Below are 13953 nucleotides of genomic sequence, written 5' to 3' on the forward strand. Positions count from 1 at the left end.
CATTATTAATGTTTTTAATGATATTTACTGATGTATTTGTTTAAAGACTTTCCATGACTTAAAAAAATACCCTTTTTCAAATTTCATGATTTTTCAGGTTTCCCAGGACCCACAGGAACCCTAAATATATATCAAAGAATAACCTATGGGGGAGTTTTAATATAATTTTAAGTGAAGGAAATATATTTGGACAGGCACCATGTGCCACAGAGTAGGATCCTTGGCAAAACAGAGGAAAAGCCTCTGAAAGTAATAATATATATAACTAAAGAAAGAAAACTTACCCAGTTAGGGTCTCACCAAAGATTGAAGGATGGTAACAGGTGGAAGATAGTTCCCTGATGAAGAAGAATATATAAAGAGAAGATACCTGATCAGAGTAAAGACCCCAAGAATTGATTACAGGAAGAAGGAGAAAAGGAATAAAAGGCCAATAGAATCACAAGCTGAATCTAGTGGGATGGGAAAAAATTATGAACAGAGGAGTGATGCAAATGAATGAAACTGTAGGAAATAGAACCAATGGAAAGAAGCCTTGAAGGCAATGAAGCAATCTAGAGTGTGCGTGGAACAAAACGAACATATTGAGCCAAAACAGCCAAGAAAACCAGATATGCACTGACCAGGAAGAATAAATCAGAAAGACCTGATCCAGAATAACATGGGTGAATAAATAACATTATGAAGGAGACTGACAGAATGAGAAAAACCAAAGTTATAAACTGGATCTAACTTTGTCTCAATATATCAACAATGAAGGCTAATGGACGATGAACCAGACACCAAAAACAAATAAGGTAACTTTGAATTGAGAAAAAAGTCAAACACTTCCCCTAGAAGAGTACCCCACAGGAGGTATAAACACCAAAAGTTTAAAGATCAAGAGGCCAATCTTTGGAAGAAAGTGCATCAAAAATGAAAAGATGATTTGCAATGAGAACTAAAGCACCTGGATCATGACATGCCACGAGATGTATGGGTTCAAAATGGGAGATCCAATGTCTATCACAAATGAAATCAGAAGTCAAGTGAAATAAGCCACCACCATCGAATAGTCAAAAACAAACATGATTAGTTAAATCCAGACAAGAGGAAGAAAATGTAGTAAAGCATATGGGACTGCTGGAAGTGCCAGGGAGTTAATATGGTAAAACCTTTTATCCATAGACCACTATCCTGAAGCCTCCTGCTGACTGACCTGTGCTTCTCAACTTTGGAGATGAGTATCAGGAAAGAAAATCAAATCCGGATAAGGGGGGAGTAGTAAATCCAATAACATAAGAGATATGTTAAACTACCAATGCATATAGTTAAAGAAGGCAAGTTAAGAGAAAAGTCCAAAGGAATCCTAGCAGGAAACCATGGTAATGCAGCATCTTCTGAAAATATAAATAAACCAGCCCCAAAAAAATTACTTTTACAGAAGCCATGTCCCCATGGTATTAGAACTTGTCTATTAGTAAGATAATTAACTGTAATGAGCTGGGTAATTGAAAATGCCACTGAATACATTCAAGGAGGAGAAGTGGATGGTCCCAACATGGGTGTATGTGTGTGTGTAAAAAGACACTCTCCAAACAGACAAGACTATCAAGCAGAGAAGAGAAAAAGGTTATTTAACTGAAAAATCCAACTCAAACCAACTGGGTAAGAAACATAGAGTATGTTATGACCATTCCGTTTGGCAGGAGCTAACTGAAGTCAGATGTTGAAATAGTAGTGGTAGTAAAATCCCTCAAGATAAGTAAATCATAGATCATCTAACAAAAGACATGTAGAAATGAAATAAGTCCAAAAGGCAAGATATCTTCCTGAGAAATGCAAATAAGAATGTGGACCATGGACATACTCAGACCTACAGAAATTACCCACCTGATTGTGATGAAAGACTACATTGTAAAACAAGAACCAAAAATAGATTAAAGTGAGACCAATTGATCCACAACTCCAAACAGCATTAAACACACATAAAGAATGGAAAAAACCCATAGGCTCATATGACAGGTAAAGGATGGAAATATGCTGGAAATGGAACATAAATTAAGGTAGAAATGGTTCAGAATGAAACAGAAGAGCAAGCAAAATATAAAATATATCACTGCAGATACCCCATATGATACTAAATGCACAAGAGTAGCCACAAAAAATGGATAGTGGGAGTGAAAGAGCCAACCATAATTCCCTATCAGAAGTGGATGGTAAACAAACAGTATACAACAGAGTCCCACCTTACTCGAACCACAAAGTAAACACACTACATGTGGAAGGAAAGAACTAAGTTGGTAAACATGTAGGGATGGAGGAGGAAGTGTCCTACATAAATACCATACATGCAACAGGTGGAATGTCTAAGAAAGAAGGTGCAAGGTAGACATGACCCGTGGGAGAGCTGATAGGGTAAGACAAAGATGTAAAACTAGGTGTGAGATAAAATGGATAAAATGAACAGAGATACTCTTCATACAAGCAACAGATTCTAATTACACAGAATAAAGAAGAAAATCTGCATGATAGCAAGTTAAGGCAAAATGAATCAAAGCCTGTGTAGGGCAAGGCATGCACATGCCCTCTCCCAAAAGAGATAAAAGTACTCATCATAGAACACGATGTCTTGGGAAGAAGGGGAGACTTATACTATGAAATGTGTAGATAAAAAGACTGAGATAGACTTTGTAGTACAGGCCTGGAAAGACAAGTCATAATCAGGTAGAGGAAAACTGACAAAACCTAGGTCATCCTAACTGGGTTCTACAGTAGCAGAAGAAAGGCATACAAAGGTAGGAAAAGTTTGAGAGACTCTGGCTCACAGGGGTCAAACAAACTAAATTAAATGTAAAAAAAGAACAAATTAAAAAAAAACATATAATTTAAATTTAAGGAATTAAGTAGTGAAATAAACATATGTATTAAATGTTATGTATTGAAGTAAAAAGGTGTTTAACATAATTATCAATTTATCTGCAAGATGAACCACAGATAAAGGAAAATAACACCTATTTGTTAAGCCTAACTGAACTAAGCAGGACAAAGTATATCACACCAAACATACATAATGATGCTGGCAAAAAGAAATAAAATGTATTATGATCAGTGTGTGGGGGGGACACACATCTACTGGTGGAAGTTTGTCACATGATGATTTACATTTTCTTACATGTACATACATCTGTAACTTTGGAGACGTGTATTTATAGTTACCTAACTATAGCATTTTTAATACATAAATCACTGAAACAGTTGTTTACGGTAAAAAAAAATTATTAACTGCAATGAGCATCAAGTTACCAATAAACACTGAATTAAATTCTCTACTGTCTGATGTTTATTACTGCCAATTTCAAAAGGACTACTGAAGGTGTGAAGTTTAAAATAAGCTTTTTCTATTGGTTATAAAAATATATGTCGAGTCAAAGCCTATAGTTTTGAGAACTGCCTTGTGACATTAAGTATATATGGGTGGGACTTCTACTGAAGGTTGAGAAAATTTATCTGTATCTCGTCACATTATACAAATCTAAAAGAGGAAATTTCTAATCACACTTAATAACTTGACTCTCATCCCTGAAATACACAAACTCATACTGACCAGATGCAAACTCTGCTGCAAATTCATCAGTTCACATAATACTGCACTAAAAACAAATAAATACTGTCAAAAACAAGATTGAACACCACATCAGAACACAGCAAAAAAAAAACTGGAATAACTTCTGTAACAAGCTGGGCAGCCTCAGATCTGATCCAGCCATATTCTGGAAAACTTTTAAAAATATCTGTGATGAAAACACTGAAACTGGTAGTCTTACGAATAGAAACACTACTCACTCATGCATCCAAATATGCCAATGCCACTAATGACTAAGAAAAAAGAATTTTCTTTTACACAATACTTTCAAAACACATTCAGCACTCCATAACACATCAACTTTAATAGAAAACATGAGACTAAAATAAATGTAATCATCACAGACAACAGCAAACTGTTTTCAACTAACTTCTCAGTTTTTCTAAACTTTAATCCTACCCAGGATATAACAACCCCAATAACACAACAGAAATTAAGACACAAAAAAACAACTAAAGAACAAAGTTCCAGGTGAAGATTGTATCCCAAATATAGTCTTAAAAAGTGCATCCTCAGAACTACTCACTCACTTTATAAAATATGTTCAACCTCTCCTTCTTCTTGGGCTATCTTCCAAATGCATGGAAAACAGCCAACATTACACTAATCCCCAAGAAAGGCTCAAGCTCAAAACATCCAGGCAACTTCAGACCCATCAGCTTGCTAAACTGCATTGGCAAATTACTGGAAAAGATTGTTACAACAAGACTACTCTGAAAATTGGAACATGACAATATAATCACCAACATTCAGAATGCAGGCCGAAAAAGAGGCAGGCTGGCAACCACTAAGTATACTTAAAAGAAACCAGTTTTGTAGGGTTCAACAAGCTCCAAGCCACACTTGCTCTCTTTCTAAATGTTCAAAAACCTTTGACACTGTCTGGCACAAAGGACTAAAATTTAAGTTAATGAAATACAAAGTACCTGTAACCTTTATCAGATAGATTTCCAACTACTTAGGAAAATTGCACAGCAAAAGTCAGAATGAATTCTCAGCTATCCAACCATTCATCTTTAATGCAGGTGTTCCACAAGGGTCAATTCTTAGCCCACTTCTAAACACACCTGATGTCAATGGTCTACCACAACCTACTACACTACTCACTCATGCATCCAAATATGCCAATGACATTGATATATATAGCACTTCATGGGACTCCCTACTAGCAGCTAAGAAAATCCAGTAAAATCTAAACAGGATCACACAGTGGTGTAACAAATGAAAAATCATTCTTAAACCCCTCCAAGACACAAGCCATAATCCTCCATGGCAGGCTAAACAATAGATTAAAACGTGCGAAGCTAGCCACACTAAATTTATATGACACTCTTATTTCCTTTACTGAAACTGCTAAATTTATAGGCCTAACAATTAATACAAGACTCATGTGGAATTCACACTTCAGGAACATTAGAAAGAAAGTCCAAACTAGAATCACCTACCTTTATAAAATTAGCCAACACATCCATGGATGCAGACCCCACACCATTTTGTACATTTACAAAACATTTATAAGACCCTTACTAGAATATGGCACTATAATCACAAGTAACACTCACAAAAACCAACTTTCACTTTTACAAAAACTACAAAATCAAGTAATAAGCCTTGCCTATCACTTACCACACTAGACACTAGCAAACTATATTGTAAAACACACAAAATTACAAATGATAACAGAACACCTAAACAAACTAACCATAAAATGCCACAAAAAGGCCAAACATCGCAACTCACTCATCTCTGATTTCAAGAAAATTGCAGACATACCTAAACCTTGCTGTAAATATTTATCCTCCTGTAACTTTATCCAGAGGAAACCTAAAACTTAACACACTGATTTCACATGTCTCTAATTCTTTTCTATACTTAGTCACCTTTCAAGTTCCCTTTCATTCCAGGTACCGCCTTCAAGCCACCAAGTCAAACTCCTTATATGGACACTAGTCGAGCTTTATTCAGCCTTGCCTAGTGAAAGTGGGTTTTCTTGGGGTACTTCTTTTTTCCCCCTACACCTAAATCTGAGGCATTGGATCCTTAGATCCCAGCCAGGGTAACTTGATCCATCGATCATTGCCCGTCCCAGAATCGAGCCATTTGGTTGAGTGGTTCATCTGGTCTACTATCAACTTGCTTCTACTTCCCACTCTGGCCTTTGCCTCCACTTTGCCAGATGCCATGCTTACCAGACTTGTGCCCACCAGATTAATGTAAAATATCTCAGCCTATTTAGCCCAAAACAAATGATAGCCACTTTTCTAAAATACAAACCTTTTACCATTAGTGGGATGCAGGAGGACTGTTCAGTCTTTGAACACCCTTGGTAGTTAATATTTTTTCAACAATAATTAACCTTATTCCACAATAACTGCTAGAATTGATTGATTGATTCAGAATATATGTGTTTCATATAACACACACATAAATAAGGATTTAGGATTTCTTAAAATAATTTCTTTTGAAATGAATAAACTTAAGCTTAATCCATGATGACAAGAACTTGTAGAGAAAAATATATATGTAAAAATGGCTGGTATGGGTTGAAAATTTTTTTTTTTTTTAATGTAGAGAAGAGAACAACGTTTCGACCTTCTTCAGTCAGCGTCAGGTTCACAAAGAAAGAAAGAGGTAACTGACTGATAGCTTACCACATGTTTGAAGGGCAACAGTTGTGTAATTGAGTGTAGGAATGTTGTGTAGGAGTGGCGTACTTAGTTGTTTGATTATATAGGGTGTTCGAAAAGTCATTGTGCACTTTTGTCTGTTAATAAATATGTAAGTGCACAGTAACTTTCCAAACACCCTGTATATATTAACATAGGTATAAAGGTGTTCCTTTGTATTAATTTATTTTGGGCTTCAGTTGTTGTATAAGTAAGGCTTTTTTAATTTTGCATTTTTTATGTTTGTTTCTTTATTTAGTATTTGAGTACTTTCTATGGTTATGTTGTGTTTATTTGACTTGCAGTGTTCGAAATCGTGTAAAGGTGACTTTTTATGTTCTTTGAATCTGGTTTCCATTTTTCTACTTGTTTCTCCAATATAGAAGTGGCAGTTATCATATTATATTTTATAAATAATGTTGTTATCGTGTTTGTCAGTGTAGTTTTTACATAGTATACACCTCAGTTTTGTGCCTGGTTTTTGAATAAATTTGGTAATAACTGGAATGTCATATTTTGTTACTAGTTTTTGCCAAATGTTGATTATTTTTCTGCTGATATCAGGAATATATGGTATGCCACAGTATATGGTTTGCGATATTTTAATTTGTGGGGTATATTTACTTTTGTTAGTTGATTTTGTTTTTTGTCTAGGTGTGTGCGTATAATGTTTTCTACGGTTTGTGGAGGAAACTTATTGATGTTGATGAAGTATTGTTTTATTTTGTCTAATTCATCGTTAATTTTATCTGGTGAGCATAGTTTTATGGCTGTGTTTATTTGGTTTCTTAGTATGTTGAGTTTTTGTTTTGTTACATGTGCTGAGTCCCAAGGAATGTATAGTCCAGTATGGGTGATTTTATGGTGGATTCCTGTTTTAAATTGTGTATCGGTTCTTGTAATTTTGACGTTAAGAAATGATATTTGATTGCTTTCTTCCTGTTCACATGTGAAGTTAATGTTGGGATGTATGAGTTAATATGATTGAAAAAATTAAGTGTATATTCTGTAGATGTGAATCCTGCAATTATGTCGTCTACATATGAAATAGATATCATTTCTTCTGTTGATAATTTTTTGGTTTAAGTTTCTTAGTTTCTTTACGAGAACATGAAATACAAAAAAACTACATAACAAAGCACCCAAATACTAAATAAAGGAACAAACATAAACAAATGCTAAATTAAAGAAGCCTTACTTATACAACAACTCAAGCCCAAAATAAACCAATACAAAGGAACACCTTTAAACCCATATTAATAAATATAATCAAACATCTTAGCACGCCCTCTACATTCCTACACTCAATTACACAATCCCCTTCAAACATATGGTAAGCTATTGTTCAGTTACCTCTTTCTTTCTTTGTGAACCTGATGATGACCAAAGAAGGTCGAAACATTGTTTGCTCCTCTACACACATACACAAAATAAAAATTCTTAATCCATACCAGCTGTTTTTACATATAAACTTAAGCTTAAACAATATAAAAATGTCAATAATAAATTATATTTTGATGTTAATTTTATTGGTATACATTGATAATAAAGTAGTTTAATTAAATAATGATTATAATTCATGAAACATCATTATGTGTGCAAAAGAGCCAAGCCTGTATATAGAGGGTTAACCAGTTAGCTTCTAATTCTCATTTATTAGAATTAACATTCCAGTTAATTTATTTATCCACTCTTCCATAAAGAGTACTTAATTAGTTTCCACATCAATTTTTTTTTCTCAAACCCTACTCTCCCACTAGCCCTCTTTACCTATTTCTTTGTCCCAAACATCTTTTTGCCTCTTAACTAGATCCGTCTCGAGTGTCCCTAGTTAATGTAAAAGCTTACCTTGTGTTCCAAATATTTCCATATGAAGATGTGCTAGACCATTAGTTATAGAATAAGCCATTTTGCACATTGTAGCAATATCAACAGTCGTTTTGTTTAGATAGTCAAACAAGGACCCATTCTCATGGTAGTCAGTGATTAGCCATAGTTGAGTCCAGGTCCCATTGTCTATATAATAAAAACAGAGAACAAGAATACCTTTCCAATATACCACTAATAAGATAATACTAGACTTTCATAAGTTTTTGTTTCTTTACCAAATTCTTTAATCAAACATCCATATTTACCTCAATCTCACACACCCTGAGAACAATATAATCACTAAGCTGCTTTGGCAAATAACTTACCAGTTTAATTTTAATGTCTTAACTATTTTAATTGCATTTTGATCAATACTAATTTTTAATGTTTTATTTTACTTTTAATGAATAACAAAGCTCATAAAAATTATTCAAAACTGTGATTTACACCATACACACAAGTACAAAGAGTTCACTGAGTGCATTATATTAATAAAAAATAACAAGCTTAATGAAAACCATATCCAATATAGTTGCTGTATAATGGCACATATCATAACTACTGTTTGATATTGTTTAGAGTGTTGAAGGTAGTATGATGCCAAAGAAAATTTATTGCTTTTAAAAAGAGGCACATATAACAATCAGTTTTAATGCAAAATATTCTTACGTTCAGATTGGATATTCAATAATTCCAAGATATGATGTCCTTTGTTCTTAATGACATTGAAAAACAAATTAAATGAATAAAGCTGAAGCAAAAAAAACATCCACAAAGAGACTAGCAATAAGTTGTACCTCAGCCATGGTACTGAATGTGCAGCATATTGTAACAGGTGAGAATCCATGTACACAAAGGTCAATGGCAAAACATGTTTGTGTGTTCCACGCAACAGTAGACAACATAAAAAAATATTGTCATTTGGAAAAGTGACAAAATTCACTTATATAAGTTGCTTCCACATAAATCAAGTGCATGAAGAATTAAATGGGTATTTATGCTGTTCAATACAAAGACAATACAAAGATGCCAGATACAGCTCATAGTTTTCTGTGTGATCAGACTGTTGAAACAGATGCTGGGAAACTCTCACCCTTGTCATACATAAGATGGCTTATGCAAAGGCAAAAGGGGAGAGTGTCAGGCTTTAGATATAAAAGCTTCATAACGGAAACTATTGTAATGGAACTATGCTGCAAGGCTATTTTCAAGAAGTACAATCATCACAGCATGACTAAATGTGGAAACAATGACTAATGATGGGGTGAAGTTCTAAAAATCATAGTCAATCTCTATATAGATATATATTTTATATTTTTAGTAAAACCTGTAACAATTAACTTCATACCTATTTTAAATAATACAATAATTAATTTTAATTCATTACATAATTTATTACCTTTATTGTCAGCAGCAATAAAACCAAGGATGTTCTCATGACGAAGCATCACAGTTTGATAAATCTCTACTTCTCTAAACCATGACTTCTCATCACGTGAGGAAAATATTTTAACAGCAACTGGTTCCCCTCGCCATTTTCCCCTCCAAACTTCTCCATACCGTCCTTTCCCCACCACCTCCAGAAGTTGAATCTGACGAGCAATACTTCGTTGAACAAGCAAAGGAAGCCCTAGGAAGGTAAATACTGTTTGATATTCTTTAACAATTATGTTTCCAAATTAGTTTCCTGATAGGAAAGAAGTAGCCCAGTCGCAAGTTAACATTTTCCCACCTAGATATGTATTTTCAATTGATACTCACTTCTTCACATAATTAAGCTATTTTGTTTGTATGTCTGCTTTAGAGATTTGCATGCCACTACCCACAAATGATCAAAAGCAATAAAGCTTGGAAATAGAGGGGTTGGTAAGGCATCAGTGAGTAGTAGAGTCTCTAAAAGAGAGCATCCTCAACAGAAAACCTTGATGTAAAGAGTCCATTCCTTGGGCAGAACAATGACTGGTTGATAGAATCAGTCTACAACCAGGTTCATAACACCTTGTAAAAGACAGGCAAGAAGATGAATTCATGGAGAATTGAACTATGAGAAAGGTTCAGGGTTTGGAGTAAGTGGTCCCGTGTTAATTTCCCCAAGGCAACTGATATATGAGAAAAACAAAAAACAAGTTATTATTGGAATGGATTGTAATGAAAAGATCCATTAAGAATACTATTAGAAGTTTGAGTGTGTTATATGAATGTAGAACTCCACGTGCCTAATGTGAAATTGCCATTCAGAAATGGTCTCCAATCAAAAGAGGAAACATTGGTGAAGATATGCAGATCCAGTGTCGGTGGAGGTAATGAAACACCAATGGTGATATTGGATTAGTTGATTCAACAGTAAAAATTCTAGAGTAGGGATCAGAACAGGTAAACAGTGAAATTTGTCCTCTCATTCTTCCTTCAAAACAACAGAAAGAAATATCTGAAGGTTGTGGCTGTATAAATGAACCTACTACCATATATACAAGGGTTGAGATATCATTACCAGTGAATGTGTCTCCATAAGCCATAACTGTTAGATAAATGTTATGAAGAAATTATTCACTTCTATAAGTAGTACATGTTACATGAACTAGTTAGAAGAAAGAAAGTAAATTAAGTTCCTTAAACACTGCAAATATCATTAAGAAAACACATCTTATGCATAAAGTGTTGAGTAAAAAAATGAAGATTCACAAGAGACTAGGCATAAAGGGAGTTAGTGCATAAGGCAGTGGTTCCCATACTGTGCGTCAGGTGCCCCAGGTTTTCAGAGAAACACAGCGACATCGACATCTGTTGGACATTGCATAAACTACTAGCTCAAAGTAGTTCATAGTTTTAACATTAGATTGTGCTACATTCCTTTATGATAAATCTATTTCTGTAACCATCTTCCTGTCAACTCTACTTTATAATTACCTTGATGTCAACTCTGCTTGTGTTACTATTTTTCATGCATTCTTCATGACAATCTCACTTCAGTGATATAAACTCAAGTTCTGCATCGATAATCATTTCTTATTTTGCATCTGTAATAACTTTACTTTGTAACTACTATCATGCATTCTACAGGACAACCATACTTCAGTGGTTATGCTAATATAAACTTTTCTTCTCTAAATATATTCATCAACTCTACTTCTGTAACTATTTTTATGAAAACTCTACTTCTTTTAATTGTGTGCTAACTCTGTTCCTGTAATTAGATTCATGACAACTCCTTTCCTGTAACTATATTCATGAACACTCTGCTTTTCTATCTATAATCATTTCCTCTCTTCTCCTGCAGCTATCTTTATGTCAACTTTACATTTGCAACTACTTTCAACTATAAATAATGCAGTTGTTGCCTTCACATTTAACAGGAACTAAATCTAGATTCAGGTAAATTCTTGGATGTGTTATTAGCTGTGAAAGTATCTTATGAATGGCTTCACATTTACATTGTTAAGTAATATTCGGGTGAGAATTTAAAACTTGATAATCTTCTAGGTATCACACACACAGACTTTACAGTTAAAAGTTTTTAAAATAGTATTGATATAAGAGTTGGAGTTAACAAACAATTATATCTGTATCAGTCATGTTAATTTGACATAAATGCCAAAAATAATTAATATCCTTCTAATTGTGTTGCAACTTATCTTTACATATTAAAATAATATTCACACATGTCTTTAAGTATTTTTTTTTCTCCAGGATTAAATACATGAAATCTCTTAAAGTCAATGTAATTGAAATAGTTATGTTAATATAAATAATTACAATTTACATTAGTAATCTATTTTACAACTTATATGTTTATTTTCATATGTAATACATACCTGATCCTGACCCTGAGGTTGTCATCTCCATTAAGTCCTTAATGGCAGCTCCTAACATGGGTTCCTGGGCTTCCATGTTCAACTCCAACTGTTGTCGGTAAAGATGAAGCCTCTGTCGTTGTTGCCATGTCCAGATGATAATTAGCACCACGATACAGACCAAACATATTGGAGAAGCTATGACCAGAGCAATCTCTAATGTGCCGAAATGCCTGCTTTGTGCTTTCTCAGGTCTTACTGCAGGGGAAGAGGACAAAGTAATACTCACCTCTCTTCACACTCTCAAATGTAAATATTGCTGTTTCTACCTGTTGACTGAAGCCACACCAAACCACCAATTCCACAAACACAGATATCTGGTATGCCTTAAAATATCTAGTACACATATAAATTTGAAATACAAATTAAAGGAATAATTAGATTATTTATTTGTCATACCTTATGCATGTGTTAGCCATAACTATTTCTCTCATATTTAGTAATTTGTACATTCAAAACTGTCCACAATTCTTTCTCCATTTTTATTGAAAAGAGTCATGAGAAAAGCTAATTGGGAATTGTTCAGCAGTGAAAAGGTTTCCATAACATTAGTTGGAGAACAAGGATACTATGCAAAATTATAGCTAAGATAATAAGTGGAAAATTCAAAAGTTAACATTTTCTTAAATCAAAAATGTATTTACAGAAATACTTAACTCCTTTCACACCTGCAGTTATTACTCAACTGTGAGGGATTCCTTTCCTTTGCACACGTAAATGTTGATGTGATATTTGCTCATTTGATTTAGCATTTTACACCCCACTTAATTGTCCTTGGTGATATTTGTATCATGATGCTTTTCCCATATCCTAATGCACCTTTCATTCTGGTATTGTATATAAGCACTTTACTAAGAAAAAGTTATCACTTTATTTTCAGGTTGACTCCATCTGTAGTCTTTAACACCAACTCTAACTGGGAAGGAAGAGTAGGAGAGTGTGAGAGAAGCCAAGTATTACTGAAAATACATTTTTGATTTAAGAAAATGTTAACTTTCAAAATATACTTACCTCTTTTCACACTATCAGCTGGAATCCCACATTGTTAAGACGAAAGGGCCAGTGAGGGCATTATAAATACAGAAAGAATTTGCATACATAATAAGTGTCAATAGAAGATTGGCACCCTAGTGGGGGAAATGTACCACATACAGAACAGGTATTCTCTTCACCAGGACTCTTCATGTACTGTGGGTGGAATTTTACATTATTTGTCATCACTACTGGCCAGGCCCCAACCAGATAGCCATGATTCCACTACTTGGGGTTGAACTTATAGGGCCATGACCCCTATACACACATATACTTATGAATGTATCTAAACTTGTAGTCACAGAGTGATGCGCTGTAGGCCACCAGAATCACGACAAGAAGATAAGCAAAAGCTGAAGTGAACAAACCTTCTCTTCAACTTTGAGAAGTCCAAAAAGGCAATACTCCAGGCTTGAAATTATTGGAGAGTATATGCCTTACTCAACTGCAGGAAACAGAACTCATCCAATATGGAACTACGAATACTCATCCTCCCTCCTCAACTGCCTAAAGCAAGATAAATTCCACTTGCCTCCAAAATTATGAAGAGAACATGTAACAAACTGTGCTTAACCAAGGACCCTGGATGGGTCCTTTCTGTGTTTGGAATTACAAGGAGACAAAAGACTCTCTTTCATGAATAATATACTGTACCTACATTGATGAAAAAAATGGGCCACACTCAATCCAACAGGAAAGCTGAACATCCAAGCTGAAATGGTGTTATGAGTAGATTCTCATGTATGCTGTTGCCTCTAATACTAACATCTGGAGAAAAAACCTATAGGGACCTAGGAAGGAGGACCCCCAATTTTGCCCTCTTCTTTAAGAGTGAAGAAATTCACTTTAACACTATGGAGGAAAAGCCTCTATCCACCACCCTAGTGACTGGAAATTGGATGTGGTAAGG

At 34.5% G+C, this 13953-nt stretch overlaps 1 protein-coding gene across 7 annotated transcripts in view; it reads right to left on the reverse strand.

The window, feature by feature from the left end:
* LOC143222232 (TGF-beta receptor type-1-like) overlaps positions 1-13953 on the reverse strand; it is a 123902-nt gene that overhangs the window by 16115 nt on the left and 93834 nt on the right. For all 7 annotated transcript variants that reach the window (XM_076448451.1, XM_076448450.1, XM_076448452.1 and 4 more), the window contains 3 exons: positions 11973-12209; positions 9560-9790; positions 8140-8307 (listed from right to left, as the gene is read on the reverse strand). In XM_076448451.1, the coding sequence (XP_076304566.1) occupies positions 8140-8307; positions 9560-9790; positions 11973-12209 (636 nt within the window). The remainder of the gene's footprint in view (positions 1-8139; positions 8308-9559; positions 9791-11972; positions 12210-13953) is intronic.

The sequence above is a fragment of the Tachypleus tridentatus genome, chromosome 8 (genome assembly GCF_004210375.1).
Source record: "Tachypleus tridentatus isolate NWPU-2018 chromosome 8, ASM421037v1, whole genome shotgun sequence".
NCBI lineage: Eukaryota > Metazoa > Arthropoda > Merostomata > Xiphosura > Limulidae > Tachypleus > Tachypleus tridentatus.